The sequence below is a fragment of the Seriola dumerili genome, unplaced genomic scaffold (assembly GCF_002260705.1).
Source record: "Seriola dumerili isolate Sdu_G_001 unplaced genomic scaffold, Sdu_1.0 BDQW01000024.1, whole genome shotgun sequence".
In the NCBI taxonomy this organism is placed as follows: Eukaryota; Metazoa; Chordata; class Actinopteri; order Carangiformes; family Carangidae; genus Seriola; species Seriola dumerili.
The window spans coordinates 304,780-324,888 of record NW_019174279.1 but is presented as its reverse complement, the minus strand read 5'-3'; the positions used below and the strand labels follow the sequence as shown (position 1 = coordinate 324,888).

At 40.9% G+C, this 20,109-nt stretch overlaps 1 protein-coding gene across 1 annotated transcript; it reads left to right on the top strand.

The window, feature by feature from the left end:
- The first annotated feature begins 5,235 nt into the window (after nucleotides 1–5,235).
- LOC111235248 (prominin-1-A-like) lies at nucleotides 5,236–17,430 on the top strand. The gene is made up of 24 exons (XM_022763651.1): nucleotides 5,236–5,386; nucleotides 6,233–6,582; nucleotides 8,180–8,244; nucleotides 8,577–8,782; nucleotides 8,990–9,110; nucleotides 9,632–9,695; nucleotides 9,816–9,905; nucleotides 10,801–10,997; nucleotides 11,608–11,682; nucleotides 11,983–12,046; nucleotides 12,188–12,338; nucleotides 12,422–12,574; nucleotides 12,687–12,810; nucleotides 12,905–12,984; nucleotides 13,127–13,211; nucleotides 13,399–13,542; nucleotides 13,631–13,699; nucleotides 13,861–13,953; nucleotides 14,071–14,124; nucleotides 14,231–14,311; nucleotides 15,690–15,758; nucleotides 15,868–15,957; nucleotides 16,130–16,242; nucleotides 16,415–17,430. Exons 2-24 carry the CDS (start codon nucleotides 6,273–6,275, stop codon nucleotides 16,464–16,466), a joined length of 2,550 nt encoding a protein of 849 aa, XP_022619372.1. The 5' UTR covers nucleotides 5,236–5,386; nucleotides 6,233–6,272; the 3' UTR covers nucleotides 16,467–17,430.
- The last annotated feature ends 2,679 nt before the right edge of the window (nucleotides 17,431–20,109 follow it).

The following is a 20,109-nucleotide window of genomic DNA, read 5'->3' as shown; positions in this document are numbered from 1 at the left end:
ACACACACACACACACACACACACACACACACACACATATACATACATACACACACAAACACTGACACGTACATTGAAACAAACACTGACACATGCACACACCCAGACAAGTGCACACACTAGCACACACACACACACACACACACACACACACACACACACACACACACACACACACACATACACATACACCCATACCCTCACCTACACCTACAACATAAAGCATTGAGGTACTGGAGAGAGGTGGTACGCAGCATGTCTGGACCAGAGCACCAGACGCTACAGAAGTGTGTTTTCATTTTCTATGTTTTAGACTTGTTTTGAGTTTTTTTTTTATTTTTGTAAACAATTTCTAAAAAATAAACAGACAAGCAAGCAAACAAAAACACCCCAGAATATTCTTTGCACTGTTTTCCACTCTTAACTCCAATCTATTTTTCTTATGAATTGACGTTGTATTTTTTTTTCTTTTCTATTATTGCTAATGTAAGAACTGTAAAACATCTGAAACCTGCAGTATATTAATGTATAGGTATTGCTGTTAGATCATTCTTATTGTGATGGTAATAACTTTCATGTAAGTCTATGCTCGATATAATGTCATCCATCTGTGTCAGACATCACACTGTCATCAGGTCCATTGGCTTCAGTGCTAGAAAACAGGCTGGGGGAGAACAAGGCTAGTGTTTTAATACTGTACTACATCTTGTTTGATGCGAGTCCAAAGCAGCACACTGGAAACCAGTTTACCCACTAAATTACCATCCAGCGCCTGGTTTGGATCTGTTGTCTTGTCATTGCAGAACTGTTTGCGTTGTCTTGAAATCTCTATCTGGGGGTCCTCTATTCAGAGAACAGAAAACTTCTCAAATTTGCTACTCAAAATATTTTAAAAACAAGTTTTGACAGGATTGTAAAATAAGAAAAAAAAAAAGACTTTTGTATTAACTTAAGTTTCCCAGAAATGTTTTTAATCACAATTAAGAAAGCTGCAGACCAAGGAGCTACATGTAAAGATTCTTTAGATATTGATTACACTGCGCTGTTTTATGTTTTATGAAGAATCATTTTGTTGGCTTTACTCCTCATGTTTGTGTCTGTGCTTGTATATTTTTAGCTAGTAATTTCTGTAAAAGTTATTCTATGTATTCCTCCCTAGAACTATGAGAAACTCAATCTAATGTAAAGAGATGAAAAGCCTCTTAAAGTTTTTTTAAACGTGATTTTTAATGGTACAATCACTGATAAAAGAATTTTGCCCTCATTTTAGCAAACTGTATTTATTTTTCTATGTACTGACATTCTGTTTAGGTCCCACCCACCTGTACAATACTCATGATAATATATGGAGGAGTTTGTGGGGCTGCTGAGTCAGTTAATGCTAATAGAGGTCATTCCATTACTTTTGTTCTTTGACATGCGGCTCCCAGGTCATTCTGACCTGTTTATTACAATGGTTCAGTATGTTCACAGTAAAGAGATATTTAATAGCCATTCTCTGCTGTTGTAGGTTTCTGGTCTATCTGAAAACTTGTCAGATGCACTGAAAACCAATAAATAACCACATTTAGAGAAAACGTTAACCTCTTAGTTGTCCTTTTTTTTTTTTTTTTTTTTCTCTGTGAAGTTGCTCAAGTTTATGGTGAGCCTCGAGCTCTTCAGATGCTGGGAATGTGCCACAATGGCGCAACCTTTAATGAGATTTAGTAAAATGTACCTATCAATCATATTTTTTTTTCTTTTTATGGTTTTGTATTTGATGGATATTTTTCATATACAGTTAAAGTGAAAAATAAGTGAAAGGTGATATTTCATTAATGGTGAACTATTCTGACTATCCTGCATAAAGGACTCACTGGACCTGACCTTAAGCAGCTGTGTCAGGGTTCCCTGTTTACATACATACTATAAAATGAAAACACTTTTACCAAAATCCCAGATCCCCTGCTGACAGATACTGGATAGCAATTTGCCGACTCTCCCAGCAGGGGTCTCTCAGAGCGCCATTACAGACTGAGCAGCCTGTCAGAAATTCCTCCATCTTTATATCTGGCAGAAATATTGTCTGTAAATCCACACTGAGCTGCAGGCTGTTGTGTTTAAATCCTTATTCATTGTCTCTAGCACCCCTAGTCTACTTTAGTGGTTTATCGTTTCAGCAGGCTGACACAGAATTTAATCTAGGGGCAACTTAACAACACTGTGTTTCCTAAGTTGATGTAATTTAGGGAACATAAGGGTTTGTGAGACAGATGAAATGGCAATGCACCCATAGCTGGCTCTTGTAGCACCTCATCGCAGGGGTGATTTTATATCTATATTTTTTTCCAGGTTTCTGTCATTGATAATTCATGTATAAAGATGAATTTTCACTGAAAAACTCTGTTGTCTTTATTGGACTCAGCTATGATGGTTCTTTATAGGAAAATACTTTACTTACTCTGGTGTGGACATGTTGTTGTTTTTTTTGTTTTTATCACACAGAACATGAACAAGAGAATCACACACACACAAAAAAACTACACCAAAAACAAAATATCACATTTGACATTTTCTTCAGTAATCGTGGGAAAACAGCTGTTCAAGTATGCTCTGGTAAATCTGACCTCGGCAAATTCTTCAAATCACCAGCTCTTGCAGATAAATCATGTTCCAAAAATAGTTTTTTCTCTTGGCATGCAAAATGGACACAAGATCTTTCCCCTGTTGTAGTTTATTGAATTTCCTTATTGAAACAATGTCTGAAGTGGAATTTGAGATAGACCCTGCAGCCTTGTTTCTGAGATGATAAACAAGAAATCGTCAAGGATGCATTTCTCAGTGGCCCATTTCTATCTGCCAGGTTTTTTAAATTTATTTAATTTTAGAAGATGATTGCCATGTTGGTAAGCAAGAAAAGAGAACAGATAACTGATGACAGGAACTGTTACAGTAACAGTGCATGTAATAGATTGCCAATGTTACAGATAGCTGATAAAGCAGAGCTATGGGCCTGTTTTCTCTGTAAAGCTGATGAATCTAATGATCTCAGACATACTGTTTATCTAAAAGGCCAAATGGAGACAGAGGAGCAAAGTGCTGAAACTGAGGATACTGTCAGTGATTCAGATAAGTAAATTTTTGTGATAAAAAGTAAAATTTCCAAAGCTTTTGAAAAAACAGGCACATGATGGGCTTCAGGTGTCATTTGAGCACGGATGTTAATTCTTGACCGTGGAGTCTTATGTGTGACAAAATCAACTTAAGGTACACTCACTTGCTTTTTTGAGAACTTAAGCAAAATTGTATCAATAAAAAATTAAGTAATAAACAAATCCTGCCCATTTAATACAACTTGATTTGACTTTAGCAAAAGCCCAAGACAAATGAAGCCAATTAATTTGAAAAACAGAAATGTTTGACTGAGTAAACTACAATAATATAATATAATATAATATAATATAATATAGTGCGATTAAACTGGACAGATGGCATTCCTCACAGATGACTCTTTTCAGCTGCTCTTTGCTGCTCCACCTTCCACTTGAAAATACTAAAAAGTCCAAAGGTGTTCTATAGGTTTCAGGTCAGGGGGCACAGTCTTCACTTTATTCTTCTTTAACAACTCTGTGAGTTTTGTGTGTTTGATCATTGTCATGTTCATTCCTCTCCAGCGAGGCTTCTTGGGACTGGGCAGTCACTATTGTAGTACTTTGAATCATTTATCATTGTAGTGATGTTGCACAGGGGTGTACTCAGTTTTGTTGTATACTGTAGTTCCCGTTAGTGTAAACTACAATTTTGCACCAAAGTCAGTCAGAGATTCAACTTCATTCCCCGTAAACTGTGGTTGTATGATTCACAATAAGCTGGGAAGCCAGTGAGGGATCTTGTCCTTATCACAGCACAAACAGAACAAACCAGTAGGAGTCACTATTGTTGCATTAAAGACATGATCCCTCACTGGCTTCCCACCTATGAACACAGTTGGGTGTGGGCGGCGAAAAGAACTGGGGGGAATTAGCCACTCAAACTGAGAGAAAGAGGAGAAAAAAAACTTATTTTCAAAAGCCACTCTTTTTTTTTTTTTTTTTTTACAAGGGAGTTTAAAGGAGTTTCCCATGGTGTCCCAGAGCCGTTGTTTCAGGAACACAGAATCAGTGACAGCACTGGAAGGCCTTGATAGTCTTCACATGCCAGAGCTACTTGGTGAGCTCTCTTGGTAGCAGATTAAAGGCTCAGCCTGTAATTGATGACTCTGGGTCGAGGTGTACCAGGGATGAGTGATTGGCAAGTGACTGTTCACCTGATAAGGCAAACAAGAGAAGAGGACAGAGACAAGTGTACAACTCCTTCGGCTTTATGGGCTTCAGTAGAGTTTAGAAAGGGAAAATCAGATTTACGACTGTGGTACAATCTTGTTCTGTTTCGTGCAAATGCATTTTCTACCCTGTAGCTGTGGAGGAGTCCCGACTGCCAGCGTCTCGTCACACAGGGCGGGGGGATATCACAGAGCTCTGCAGGTTGTAGACCTAGTTCTCAAACTAGACTTCAGAGACAGTGATGATGAAACAGTGATCTCATGAGAATAATATAGTAATAACAGTATCTCTATCTTGTTCCTGTGAGGTGGTTCTTCTCCTGAGAGTACTTTAATACTAGTCTGAAGAGCATTATTGTTTAATTCTTGTCTTGACTTGTTCAGCTCTAGAATTATCTCTTACAGTGATAACATGGGGGAAATATAATCTCTCAGCTATTGCCAGTAATGTCAATTGAAATATTTATGATGATTTTTTGGCAATGTTTAAATATGTGTTCTTAAAACTCCCTACCCCGAGTGTATCCTTCCCAGCTATTTTGCCCTGCATATTTGGGCTGTGTCGTTACTTGTTTGGACACCACACCAGATGTGGACTGATGCATTTGGAATGACTTGATGAGCAAAAATCACCATTTAATCCAGAATAAATACAATAAATTGTGATCGATGGTCATTCGCTGATTTGAACTAATTTTCTTTTTGTCTTCCTTGCTTAACCACCTACGGCAAAAATTTAACTGGTATTAGCATAACCGTAATCATGTTGACATCCCTTCTTTTCCCTCCTGACACACACCAGGAAACAAAGTGAGGGAAAAAGGTAACCCTGCCAGTTATTTGTTTCCTTCCCATCACTTTCCCCTCCTTCTTTGCTTGTTTCTCTCTTTAAGACCCTCCCTCTCTCCCTCCCTTCCTCCCTCTCCTCTTAGAGCCAGTGTTATCCGAACCAACACACAGTCAACTTCAACTTGAGCGCAGCTGCAGAGCATATCAGGTTTCTGGACTGTGAGAGTCACACACCCCTTACTGAATTACGGTAGAGCAGAGCAGCACAACTGTCCTTCACTGTCCAGGCCAAGAAAGGTGAGTCGACTGAGAGAGAACTGCTAGACGCTCACTCTGCTCTCCTGCGTCTACATTTTGTTTTCCTCTACATTTCTATTTCTTCTTTATCTGCCCGCTTTTCACTTTGACCTCACCTTTTTCCTCCTTACCTTCTCACTCACACCCTTACCTGGACTAATGCCTTGACTAGGAGAAACTGCTCAGACAGCCCAGTATGTACAGTAAATATCCTCATGCTGCTGTGTGTTAGGTTTATTATCCAATGATAGTGTCTTTTAAAAGAAAAAACTGGTAGATGGTTTCTCTGCTTTCAACAGCTTGTTTTAACTGTATGAGAAGTAAGTGTGTTCAGTTGGTCTGAGGCTTTACCCTTGTAAATTTATTTACCCAAGAGAGCTACACCCACTAAAAACAGAGATGTGATGCAGGTATCTCCTGTTTATACAACAGTGTAAACAGCCAGAAGCCAGCTTCACAGGTTATATCAACCCTTTTAATGTGCCATATCATGCTCTCTAAGACTTTTTCCTTGTAACTTTTAAATGTCAGCACCTCCTTAGTCCATGAAGAAAGTCTCTGGATAAGTATAGTATGAAACAGACGCTTAAAGGGCACCACTTATTGTCAGAAACTAAACAGGCGTTGGCTTAACATTTAGATTCCTCTTTTGAAAAATGCCATTGTTAACGTTTCTTCTGTAAAATAGCAGCAGTTTTTCATCATTGCCATTTTGTAAGGAACAGTGCTGTGACCTCCTCCTGTGTGACTCAGTCTGTGGGTTTCTGTGAGTTTGTTCTCCAGTCTCTAATTCTCCTGCCTTGTAAGAGTGTGTCATTGTCTTCTGTCTTTTTGTCTCGTTTCCAGATGCATCAATACAGAGCTTGTGCCATGAAGTGATCACTCTATGAACCTGCTTTCTCCGCCGACTCCTTCCCCACCCGTCTCACCTATAAACATGAGCTTATGTGACAGTATGAGAGGTTGGAGGTGGCGGGGCAGCGCTGGAGGACTCAGGACCCTCGTGGGAGTGATGCTGCTTGGGTTCAGCATGGCCCAGTCTGTCCCTCCTCAGACTGCCTGTGCAGCAGCTGTGACCCCGCGGAGCCTCCCCTTACCTCAGTACCAGGACACGGGAAACAACACCGGCGAGGGCTTTATGGCAGCTCTGGTCCAGTCCTTCCTCCACACAGTCCAGCCTAACCCATTTCCTGGAGGTCAGCATCATCATCACTAATAACCCATCTCGAATCTCTCCTGTCATGTTTGGATGTATAGTAACCCTGTCTATTTACTCAGTCCACTATACTTTGTTCAGGCTCTAGCTCACAGAGCAATCAGGTGCAATTTAAATTACATTGAAATCTTCTGGTTTCCAGCTCTGTGCTGGGCAAAATTTCCCTACAGGGGCAAAAGTAAGCCATCACTTGTGGCCTTTACTCCTGCTCTGTCCTATTAAAACCCATACAAAAAGATGGCAGGGTTGGTAAATCAATAAGTTAATGGGCATTCTTGTATTTCGCTGAGTCAATCATTAACCTTTATGTCCTGCTCTGATGTCTTTAGACCAAGTGTTTCCTGTGACTCAGACTCCAGTCGCACCTGTAGTCTTTTGTCTGGCCCTGTGATGTGTTGTAATTGTTCCGTAAACCCTTCTCTATTACGTACATTACCTTCTGCTTGGTATTGACTTTTGAAAAAAAAACCCCAGACAAACTGACACAAAAAAATGTCAATGACAAAAAATTGACAGTGTTAAGAGGATTTCAAGCGTTAGCCACTTAATGAGGCTTTCACAGAATTGTGTTTCACCTCTGAAACTGTTCATGTTTATTGCGTCAACAGTTGTTTGCACTGACTCTGTCACTCTATGATAAGGCAAATGGCTGGATGTCTTATTGTAAACTGGGGGTTTATGCTTCCCGCAGGTTATAAATGTTAAACAGCCAGTAATAAAGGAGGAGGAGTATTTCTTTCTCAATTACAAGCTAGAAAACCAAAACAAGGATATACACCAAACAGATCCTTCACTCAGCTGATCTGTTGTCTCTCATTTGTGAAGAATTGCTGATCACTGATTTAATCAAGACTGAACTGAACAGACATTTTGTGAAACAATGACATCAATTTTTAGACTCTAAAAACATTTCGTAAATTAAAAAAAAAAATAATAATAATAATGCTGAAATGTCCTCCAATGAATGCTAAGATAATAAGCAAATATCAGCAACTTAACACTCCAGCAGCTCACAGTTTCATGTAGTATTTGTTCAAACCTCACTGTGAGTCAGAGACCCCGCTGGGAGTTTAATAGTAAAAGTAAAGCTTTTTATAACAAACTAAACAGGTTAAAAGGGAAATGTCAAGCAATGAGTTAAAATGCTAATTTCCAGAACATCTTATGCCATGCTGCCATCTGATGTGACACAAGACAGATGGCACAAATAGCTCGCGTGAACAGCACCTGAACAACATGTCTTCCCATTTACCTGCGCCTGTGTTTTTGGACTATTATCCACAACAACATGGTTCAGTGGGAACATAGATGGCATGCTTTGTATTCTATGTTTGTTTTTTTGTGTTTAAAAATCTAATCTCGCCAGAAAGCTATGCTGATTTCCTTGTAACTGCAAGATGCGGGTGTCAGATTTCCACCTTTACAAAGCGAGAGATTAAAATGTTTGTACAGGATAGATTGTCCCATTGGCTGGGCTTTTGCACGTGGATGAGTAGGACAGAAACCGGCACTGGAGGATAGTAATCAGCTCTTTTTGGTCACTAAAAACTTTTGTTTTCTCTCCCACTTCTTTCTAGATCTAATCTTGAAAATAGTCGATAATGTGGATCAAAAGTCGTCAAATCAAGACCTCGTCAAAGAAGTAAGTGAATGATCATGAGTTTTACACACGTCATACTTAGACTACATGGGAAAAAAACGGACACATCCTCCTCAGAGCCCCTTGAGCTGGTAATGTGAGAATGTTGAATGTTGAACCATCTTTGTCAGTGTGTTTACCAGTCGGCTGGAGTTACTGAGGCTCTTTCATGCTCTGTGATTGTGGACTGTTACCAGAGTAAAGTAAAACTACTATTTTAGGTATGATGACGCCACAGAGACCTGCCGCAGTTCCTTGAAAGTGATATTTGTGCCATTTTGAATATTTGTCAAAAATGTATCATTTGTCTGTTTGTGTGTGTATCTTGTGTTCAGGTCCTGGTGTATGAAGTGGGGTTCCTGGTATGCACAGCAATTGGTATCCTGTACATCATTCTGATGCCCATCGTTGGCTTCTTCTTGGCGTGCTGTCGCTGCTGTGGCAACTGTGGTGGGAAGATGTACCAGAAGCAGACGTCCTCCATTCACTGTCGCAGAAGAACTCTCTACTGGGGTGCATTTGTCACCACAGTCATTATCCTGTGAGTGTGTGTGTGTGTGTGTGTGTGCGTGCACACTCGTGTGTGTTTCTGAACAGCATATTGGTGTGTTATCTGAAATTTGCATTGAAAAAAGACAGCTTGAATGTCTGCGTCTCACTTCATGACACATTTAATTGTGGTCTGTGTATGTGTGTGTGTGTGTGTGTGTGTGTGTGTGTGTGTGTGTGTGTGCGTGCATGTTTATAGTGCTGGGAACATTTGCATGTTCAGAAGTAATGAAGCGCTAAATGTGAGTGTGGATCAGAGTCCAGTGAAGCTCAACACGACTCTAGACAACATCCACACCTTCCTCACATCTGTGCCTCAGGTAAGAGAAACCCTCCTGTAGATTTGAAGTGCAAAGTGTGAGTATGGAAATACACAAAGGTCAAAGGTCTGGGACCTCAGTGTGGCAGCATTTATCAATACTGGTTGACCTAATAGCCTACTCTTGATCTTTGTTCTTAAACATTTACTACGTATAGAAAATGCAAATAATCTTGTTAGAGTCTATTCAGGATTAGTCACATTAGCTCTTGCAGAGCCGTCATCAATCTGCTGGGACTCGACAGCTTTTGTGTGAGATACAAACAGACGCCCAGTTCTCCAATCACGACCAGCCCTGTTCTCTGCAGAGCCAATACACTTATCTCAAGATACAACAGAGTGGGAAAATAGAGAAGGAGGAAGAGATAGGGTCGCATTCTGTATGCTGTTCATTTGCAAAAGCTACTATGATTAGCTCATGTAATCAGGCCTTGACACACTGTATATTGCATTTCAACCCATATCTTATGTACCCACTTTGAAATTGTTGAAATTGTTTGTTTTCCCTATCCCTATCTCCAGCAACTTGACTATGTGGTGAACGAGAGCTACAAAACTATACAAGAAGTCACCACAAACCTTGATGGTAAAAAAGGGGAATTATTATCTACAAATAGAGGAACCACTTTTTTTACACTCTAGCCACTGCATCACAGTGTCCGTTCACCTCACGTAATCAACCATCTCCTTGTTCCTCATGAATTAGACATTGGACGTCAGCTGGGAACAGAGATCCAGGAGCAATTCAACCCAACTCTGGGTCCAGCGCTGCACCCAGTTATACGTCTGAACCAAGGTATGATGAGCCTGCGTGCTCGGTCCTGTTTCAGACCCAGCATGTAAATGCCTGTGTGAATATCTGACATGAGATCAGTGATTACGCAGGTGGGGTCCTGCTCATGCGCACACTGTGCAGTTTCACTACATTTAACCTCTTAGCCTGACATTGAAACATTTGATGAAGTGACAGGTGTCTTTTTTTGTGACCAGCTGATTTAATAGTTGTCGCAAAACAAAAATAAAAAATAAAAATTATAATACAAATACAGAAATAACTGTCCCTCATTATGGATGGCTCTCATGCCTACTGGACACAGGCCTTGGGGCTGTAAACCGCATCCTCTGTTTGATCTGACTGTTATTTACATGTCTTATTGGAAAGTAAAAGAGCGCAGTCAAATATGACTTTGTTTATAAGTTAAGTATCATCTGAGTATAATACATGCACTCTCTGTGTCAGAAAGCTTTGCTGAGGGTTCACACAGCCGATCGTCACATACAACATGAACAAAACACTTAGTCCAGCATAAAATCATCATTTTTTTGGCTGCAGGAATTCTGCCTTTTCTATGATGACAAATCGAGTGTTGATACATCCCTTACCAACATATTTCTTCACACTGCACGTCGACTCTCTGAGTAACACAGACCAGGCTTAGCAGAGCAATGTGGAAAGTATTTGTAATGATTTACAAAAAGCAGCTGGATAACAATGATTTCCCTTTTTTTCTTTCTCTTATAGTGCTTTTTCTTTAGAACTTCCATTTGGCTTTTTAAGCTGCTTTTCATTTCAAAGCTGCGTAGAATCAAAAAGGAGAGATGAATGTCTTTAAATCATTATTATTATTATTATTTTAAAAAAATGTGCATACACTGACTAGTATTTATGTGTTTTTCATTTGTACGCGTAGAGACTAGGAACACCAGTGTTCAACTTGACAAACTGAACTCGTCTTTGGCCGAGCTGCAGTCCAGCGTCAATTCCCTCCAGGCCAATGTTACCATTGTTAGAAGTCGCATCAATGAGACTTTGTCCCACCCAGACTGTACTGGCTGTAACGTCCTAAAGTCAGAGCTACAGGCGCTAACACTGGACACCTCCATCACTGTAAGTACTGGTCTTAGTGTGTCACCTAGTGTTTAGTGTGGGATGTTTTCTTCTTGAATGGATGAACTGAACAACACAGGCAATTTAAATGAGGTTGGTCCGAACATCCACTCCTGTCAGCTTAAGAGTTTTATGCTAGAAAAGTACAGACTAAGATTCAGCCCTGTTACTGGGTTTGACAAGACATTTACATGAATAAACAGGAAGTGTCATTTATGCAGTCAAACTGTCTCTGACGCAGGCTGAGATGATGATAATACCTCTACGTTTTTGGCTTTGTCTGAACAGCTGATTTGTCCTCCTCCCATCTGTCTCTATTCCTCCTACACTCCTCTGTCACTCTCTATGACACATGCAGACTCTCCTCTCCTCTCCTCTCCTCTCCTCTCATCTCATCTCCTCTCATCTCCTCTCATCTCCTCTCCTCTCCTCTTTACAATATATGATCGTCATCATGAAAACTAGATTAAGACATGCTTTCAAATCCATGTGTAATCGTGGCTTCCTGGCTCTTGGGTAACATCAGTGAGAAAACTTGCCAGGGCTTGTTTTGCTGAAAGTCTGCTGCCTCCTTCTGTTGGTTGAAGGTATTACATGTGATTGTTGACAGATTCCCAGCCTGAATGAGCTCCAGTCTGCGGTGGATGAAATCATCAAAATTAACCTCACAGCGAAAATTGAGGAGGTCAGTGACTTTTTCCCACTGAAAACATGGTCATAAAATCAGCAGTTTTTATAACATAATGCCTTCTTTGTTAACATTTCAGAATTTGTGGATAGATAGAGGGAAGAGTGTGAAGAATCTTTAACCAAAGATAATGGAATAAAATGTGACTAATGGATTTTTACCAAACTAAAAGTGCAATGAATGTGTGTACAAAGAGATGAATCACTTTTTTTTTTCCAAATGTAGACAAACAAACATTATATTTCAAAACTATTTATGTGCTTTTATGAAAATGAACGTACTACTTCTTCAATTCAGGTGGAGAATTATTTCAACAGCATCCCCCAGAGGGTGGTCAATGACACCAAGGATGTTGTTCAAAGTGAGTGAGCACATTCACAGTCACAAACTTTAGGCCTTTACTTCCCTGTCAAATATTAGTGTCTTAAATCACTTATTTAGTTGAATTAAGGTGAATTTTAAGATACATGTTTGTGTGTGTCTTTCTCTCTGTGTTTTTTAGATAGCAAGCAGCAGTTGGGTGACATAAAAACCCAGATCTCACAGGTTACCAGTAACATCCCTGCTCTGACCAACGTGTCGGGGGCTCTGAACCAGGCGCGTGTAGAAATCAGCAAAGTCACCCCAGAGGTTGAGAGAGCCGAGAATATTAGGTACAACGCCCGGGAGTGCAAACGCGCATGATCAGTGGAAGAAGAACCCACAAATCGCTCATTGTGTGCTTATTCTTCTCCAGGTGGGCGCTGTGTGTTGCCCTGTGCTGTGTCGTGCTCCTGGTGGTGGTGTGTAACCTCCTGGGTCTGGTCCTGGGCCCTGCGGGTCTGAAACCCAAAGCAGACCCCACAAAGCGCTCCTGCACGGCGGATTGTGGCGGCACCTTCCTCATGATGTGAGTAGTGGCTGATAATGTCGGTTTCATCGTTTAAGTCACATATAACCGTTCAAACTGTTTCACCTCCTGAGCGCTTGTTTGACCTCTTGACCTTTGGATGTGGCTGCAGGGGTGCAGGCGTCAGCTTCTTCTTCTCGTGGCTGTTCATGATAGTGGTGCTGCTGCTGTTCCTGCTGGGCGGGAACGTTTACACTCTGCTCTGTCGGCCCTGGAACAACGGACAGCTGCTGAAGGTACGTACACGTACACCTGCACATACACACGTAGTAACAGGGCAAAGATGCTACAGATGCCGCGTGTTGATATTATCTCCCCTTCTCTCCACAGTTCATTGATTCTCCAGGTTTAATTCCAGGGATAGATCAGACTGTAGGATTTAATAACATCAGTTTCTCTGATGTCTATAGGTATGTAATGCCAGTTCCCCTCTCACACCGGAACACATGTGCATGCATACACAGTTAGACATGATTTTTTCCCCCAGGTCTAAAGTCAGTGGGGATGTACAAATCACTTAGACTTGATTTCACTTGATGTTAATGTTTCCAGAGACTGTGAGGATAACAAGTCTCTGTGGACAACACTCCACTTGTATGAAGAAATAGACCTCGGAGAATTCCTCAATGTATCTAAGGTGAGTTTCCTTGCCGTCCTTTTGGACTGTTCAAAATAAATATAGCTCAAACTTCTGATAAATTTATGTGCATTAAAACCTATATCAGCATTTATAATGTTTGTTTTTATCTCTCTCCCCCCCCCCCCCTGTCGCTCACACACACACACACACACACACACACACACACACTTACACATGCACGCAGTACACAGAGCAGATCCGGCAGCAGTTTGAGGACACAGACATCACTCTGTCCGCCATCACCCTCCTAAGCCCTGAAGTTAAAAAACAACTCAGCAGCTTCTCCGCCGACGCTCAAAGTTTTGACTCCACTGCTATCACACAGCAGGTGGGCGTTATTCACGGGGGTTACACGTATCTTTGTATGTGCTTTCATGTGTAACATGTAATTGTGACATAGTGCGTGTCTCTTTCAGGTGAACAACATTTCCAGGATCAATCTGAATACAACAGCTGATAAACTTGATAACTTAGCTTCCGTTCAAGTGAGTGACAAGGCGTAATCATACATAAAACATTACCCCCTGTTAATATTTTACCCTTTACTCTGCTTTTCTGCACTAAAAACACGTCACATGAGTCCTAAATCACTTTTTTTTCTTGTGTCCATTTTCTACCTTCTAACCAACCATTTGCTCGTTTCAAGACAAACACTGATATTCAAAAAGATCTCCAAACACAAGCCAGTGACCTGAGGCAGATCCAGACCAGCATAGACACAACCATCATCCCACAAGTGGTGAGTAGCTTTCCTTATCTGGGCTGCCATCTCTCCCTATTATCCTCATTCTGGATCTCCTTTTTTTTTCCATGTCGGCCACTCCTCTGAATTTAAACATACTGCGTTTGCCCTCAGGAAAACCTGAACTCGACCATCAAGGGCCTTCAATCCAACATAGAAAAAATCAATGTGAGTACACCGACCAACACCTGGAACTGCCAGGAGTAGAGATCACTCTCCTCTCCTCCCCTCTCTTTCTTTCCGTGGCTCATTCTCGCCTCTCTGGCTCTCCCAGGGAACAGTGGGGGAGGTGCTGAGCAACGTGGGAGCAGCACAAGACTTCCTCAACACAAATACGACACAGATCGTCAAGACCGTGAGTAGAGCCACGAGTCACATGAGTTAGAAGAAAAAGTGCTGCATGTGGTCTGCTAATGCCTGTGGTGGGTCAGTCATTTAACCAGAGGGGGGCGAGGGGGAGGAGATGCTCGGGTGTGCTGCTTGGAGCTGAAACAATGTGGCTGTTGGGTTTCCCATCCACAGGGAATGAGTAACATTTAGTGTCCAGTCGTATTTGTCTTTAATTATAGTTCTACATGCATTTTAACAATTTATTACTGGTTGCTTTGAAGTGAAGTACTGAGTGGTCTGGGATCACACTATTTTATTTCTGATATCCATTTTATCTTATGTAAACTTTGCTAACAAAAAGAAAGAAAACTGAAAGCAATTCTTGTGTATCTGAATAATCTTCCAAGGTTTAAAGTGCAAATACTTCTCTGACTGTTTGGTATCATGTGAACCCTAAGGTCATCTCATAGGGGCGTGCTAACTATCCTCAGAGTCCAAACTAAACATGTAGAAACAACATTTACTTGCTATGTACCTCAGAGCTCCAACAAATAAACAAACTGGAACAAACTTGCCCTGAATTGAACGACCTTTAAGTCCACTGCCTGTGGTTGAAACTTCAGCATCCACTTTAATCATCCACATTGCACTTACATCTCAACCTGTCAAATAATCATCAGTCATCTTCTATTAAAAAGATTAGGTTGGCATTGTTCTATATTAACCATGTGCTAGTCCATCTTTCACGGACTCCCCTGCTCTGTCTGTGGCGCTCAGCCCTAGGCTCTTTCGTATCTGCTGAAGACAGAAAATCTTTAGAAACATCTCAACATCTCAGTCATTTTTTGAAAAACAGACTCAGTAATTTCCTAAAAAAAAGGGGCCACTTTGGTGCATTTTGTGGAGGCTATTTTAAACTGTGGAGTAATACGTGTTTGTTGCTCTAGTGAGTATTTACAGCACCAGCAGGACTCAAAATAAACCGGTGTTCATTGTAACGATGGAACGTGTCGCCCAGTGCAGCGTGTGTGGCTCATTATGTTTGTGAGGTCAGTGCCACAGAGGGATAAGCTCTATCAAGCCTTACATGCACGGGAAACACAATAACGTATTGACAATGAAACATGGAATATCTCCACTTGACCTTTAATGTTGTTAATGCATTGTGCAAAGAACTGAGTAAGACGTGCATTATATAAAATAAACTTTCCTTTCCTTGTCTAATCATAAAGCTATGGCAGTTATTTACAGGTCACTTCAGAGGATTTACCCAGAATTCCACACTGCTGAGATGGCCAGGCGTTCCACTGATTCCTCATGACTTCCCAGTCTAAAGCAGGGAGAAAATGTGTGGAATTTACTCTCTCTCTCTCTCTCTCTCTCTCTCTCTCTCTGGATCCTAGGAGAGCAGAAAGTTTTTGGACTGTCAGCTGGGTTACTTCGTTGCTTACGCTGAGTGGGCCAACCTCACGGTAAAGTCTGTTCAAATCTGTGCCTGCACATGTTAAAATACACGCCCGTTTGTGTTTGTGTTTGTGTGCACATGAGTTCACCTTGTGCACTGTGTGCATTCTCCCTCAGATCACACAGCAGGTGGGCCGCTGTCGGCCGGTGGCGGGCGCGTTGGACTCGCTGGAGACCATTGTCTGCTTACGCGTGGTGGAGTCTCTGGTGAGTATCAGATGTTGTCAGCTTCGCCCACGCCTGCACAACTCAACCCTTAACTGACCAATACACTGGAGAATGGGAACCAATTTTTAGGAATGGCAATTTTTGTCAAAAGGTTATAAATCACTTTCCTGTTTATCGGTCCTGCATTGTTTTTTGCTCTCTCTCTCTTTAGAATGCGTTCTGGTTCAGTCTGGGCTGGTGTTTGATCTTCTTCATCCCCAGCATCATCTTTTCCATCAAGCTTGCCAAATACTACAGGAAAATGAAGCACTCTGATGTCTTTGAGTAAGTAGCACCAAAAAAAAAAAAAAAACAGAAACAAAAACACAAACATGCATCTACTAGAGCTATTTACACATACATATCTGTGTGTGCTCATGTTGTGCAAGAATCATATGACTGATTCATTTGACTGTGCTGACCTGCATTTGACCGCTGTTAGTGTCTCTGTTTCCAGAGACCACATAATTATGAACCACATCCCACGGGCCCAGATGAAAATCACCTGAGAGGGCGGCATATGTGCGGCACAGCTTTAAGAGACTGCAGACATGACTGTGGCATCCCTTGACTAAATCAAAGCACATGGTGCACTCCTGCACACATTGGGCACATTGTCGCTCTGGTGCAAAGTGTCAAACTGAAAAACTGTGTGGGTTACCTATTTCACCTTACCTTACTTTTTTATATTCCAGTTTTCACCAAGCAAAGCCACTCATCGAGCGACCTCAGTGGTCATACAATAGATTTCATACACCATACTCAACATCTGTGAATTGACCTCAGGTGGACGCAGGGCATAAGGGAATCTTCAGGGACCTTTTTTTTTTTTCTCATCATTTTAAATAAAGATTTAAAGCGTTTATGTTATTCATTGTTTTACATACATGTTTCGTATGTATTTAATATGTATGAACTGACCCTGCTGCTGGATTCAGAGAATATATATTTCATATTTTATACTGAGAAGCTGATTTTTTGACCACATTTATATATTTATATATAGTCACGTCGGTGGCAGTGCTGTCAGAGAACGTAGCAGTGTGTTACTGTGCCAACAGGATTTTGTGATGTGCCAGTCTCTGTCTCTCGTTTGGCAACCTTTTAACTTAATTCTCACACTCTTGCTGCTATGTTGGAAATAAAAGCACAATTTCCTGTATGAATCATTAAATGAATACACTTTCTTTTGTGACTGAAACTATCAGTCACCATATGATTTCTATTTAATGCTACAACGACACTTAAGGTTTTTCATTACTATTTTGTTTGCAAATGTGTTTTTGTAAATTTAGATTTTGACTGATGAGATTCTTGATTTAATAATAATGATTTACTTCTTTTTTTACTTTGCACTACTTTGTACTCAGTAGTAGATTGTGTTTTAGCTCTCTGATACACTGCACTTTATGTGGTTTATTCATTTCTGCAAGCTGTTGTGAAAACTACTGTGAGTAAAAAAGGTTACCGACTGACAAATGCACCGAGTCTGCTGTGCATTTTTCTACCTTTTAACCGCAACGTGAGTGGAATCTCAGATATCACTGTGTCTGTTCTCCACACAAACCATGAAAGTGCTTTTCACAGTGCACATTTGTGGTCCAGCAACGCCCTACCTTCGCCTCACTGCAGCGATATGTCAGAAACTAAACTTGCACTCCTATAGTTCATGTGTGACAGTGACATAAAGACTCAGTTGATGGTGATTTCATGGTAGGTCAGTTATCTTAGACTCTTATGTGGCTTGTTTACACTGTTCGCAAACAGTTAGTAGCTACTACATAAAGTGCATATTTGCACAGATTACACAGACACACTTCTTTTATAACGTTTTGAATTACTGTGTAGGACAGAGATGGTGTGTCTTTGTGATCATAATCACTGTCATGCATCTCTGCTACTGCAACAGTTCATGCAAACAGATCAAGAACTCAACTCGAAGTTTCCATCTCATGTGACACTGTGTGGATGAATTAACAGAGGAAAACTGTGTCAACAGTTGTAAAGATTTTATTTTTCTTTTATTTGAAGTTTTCACAATAACATGAACCTCACTTTCATTTCTTGATGAGATAATAACCAACAGACATACACTGTGGTGTCTTTTTTAGGGAGGGTACAGTTGTAAACTTCATTAACTGGAAGGTATAAAAGGTAATTGTGACTTATGTGAAAACTCTGGCCTCAGAACCCCATTACTGTAAGTGATGAAAATGTTCTTTAATGAAGTTAACCCTGTACTGATGCATTCATTCATTCAGCTCTGTAGGATCCAGTCAGCTGTTCAGGGACAAACAGAGGACAGAGCAGCAGGCAGGGCCAGCCCCCTTCTGTGCAGATATATAATTGTTTACATGATGCCTACATCCATTATTAGAACAAGTGAATCGATGGCGTTTCTGCACCGGCGTCACACAAAAACCTTGTAATACGAGAAAGGCTGTACAAAGAGAAACCCAATCTGAAGGGGGAAAAAAAGTGAGACACAAAGAGAAAGAGAAAGAAAGAGGGAGGGAAACAGAGGGATGTTAGATATCAGGTTATGACGGTTTTTGCAGCGCTGTTTTGTTGCCCTTCGGGAAGACTGGGAAGCCTGGGAAGACTCTTATTACCTTCTGCCTCTAACACTGAATATACAGGACTTGCTACCCACTGCTTCCCACTCCTACACTTATTCCGCTCCTGTGATTATACCCTCACATCCCCATGTGCAACCTGCCTATTTGCTGTGAGATCCAGCAGCCACACACATGGACTCAGTGTCTTGGTTGTTATCAGTTAGTTAGTTGAGAGGCAACTTGCTTGATAGGTAATGACTGAACAGTCCTCTTATAGGCTCTAACTATGGAAACATTTGAGTACATTTACACATTCAAATCCTTCCACTAGATCACACACACACACACACACACACACACACACACACACACACACACACACACACACCAGACTGCAGCTGTAAGTGGATTTGTCCATGGAGGGGACATGGTGAAACTTAGGAACGGGCGCAGTGGATCATATGAATGAATAACTGTGTGTAAGCCTTTAGATCAGTAGACTGTTCCTCTGTTACCTAAACCTAAAAGACTTTACTGGCCTCAACATTTTAGTTGTTTGAGATTGAATAGTGTGTGTTGTTATGCAGCAGTGTGAATAGAGTGTGCTGACATAGCTGAACGAACCAGATCTACAACAATCTGTGGGAACAGGGACTTGGCAGATAGGTGACAATGAATGACACGCTTGGAAATGCCATTAAAAGGAGGTGGCTGACATATAAATGTATTGTAAGGTCACCACTGTCGCTTCATATTTTTTATGCAGGGATGTTATGAAGAATTGGATTACACTGAACAAATAAAGAACAAGTAATTTGCAAATAGAAGTTTTATCTTCAGTTTAATAGCATACAGCATCTGTTCATAAATACTTGTACACGTTTTCTTTTTTTTTCTTTTTTTAAAATACAGGATCATGAAAAGTAACAATGTGAAACTTTGTCAGACATTCCAAGAGGAACTGTTTGGTAACAGAAAACAGGCACAGTTTAAGTTTAAGGCAAATTAATATTTAACATCTGAACAACCATAACACTGGGCTGTGTGGCATGTGTGGGGAAGTCAGGGAGTTCCCAGTTACTCTCAGATAGGCTGACACATGTCTGGTACACTGACCTGAAATCAGTCGCACAGATATTGTCATGCTTGTTCAAGTGTTCAGAGTTTGGAATGATACTATTACTACACCAGTAATACACCAGTTGGACCGGAGTAAGATATCAACAGGTTTTATGGTGAAATCAGATACAGCTTTTGACTGTAGAGGCCAAGATAGAGAGCTGGTTATAGTACAAAAAAAAAAAAAAAACCTACAACTCAGAGAAAAAAATCTTCTCATCTACCTCCAGCTCGTTCTCTCGAACATGGCTGAAGCTGAGGAGATGCAGCAGAAATGTAACACTGCCCTGTAAATGAAGAGCAGCAGTGTGAAAGGCACTCTGATTGTTCTGCAGCGTTTTGGAGTCTGATTGTCACTCAACACTTAAGAGATGTCACTGTCAGTATCTCACCCATGTGAAGCCTATAGGGTCATCATTTCAGTAGTCTGCCAAATACTGTTACAAAATAAACACTTTGTTTTGGAGGGCTCCAT

Bases quoted from the DNA above. Each gene is read 5' to 3' on its own strand.
- LOC111235248 (XM_022763651.1), top strand. From the start codon at position 6,273: ATGAACCTGCTTTCTCCGCCGACTCCTTCCCCACCCGTCTCACCTATA. The intron at 14,125-14,230 runs GTGAGTACACCG...TGGCTCTCCCAG, and splicing joins CCAACATAGAAAAAATCAAT to GGAACAGTGGGGGAGGTGCT. The intron at 14,312-15,689 runs GTGAGTAGAGCC...TCTGGATCCTAG, and splicing joins CGACACAGATCGTCAAGACC to GAGAGCAGAAAGTTTTTGGA.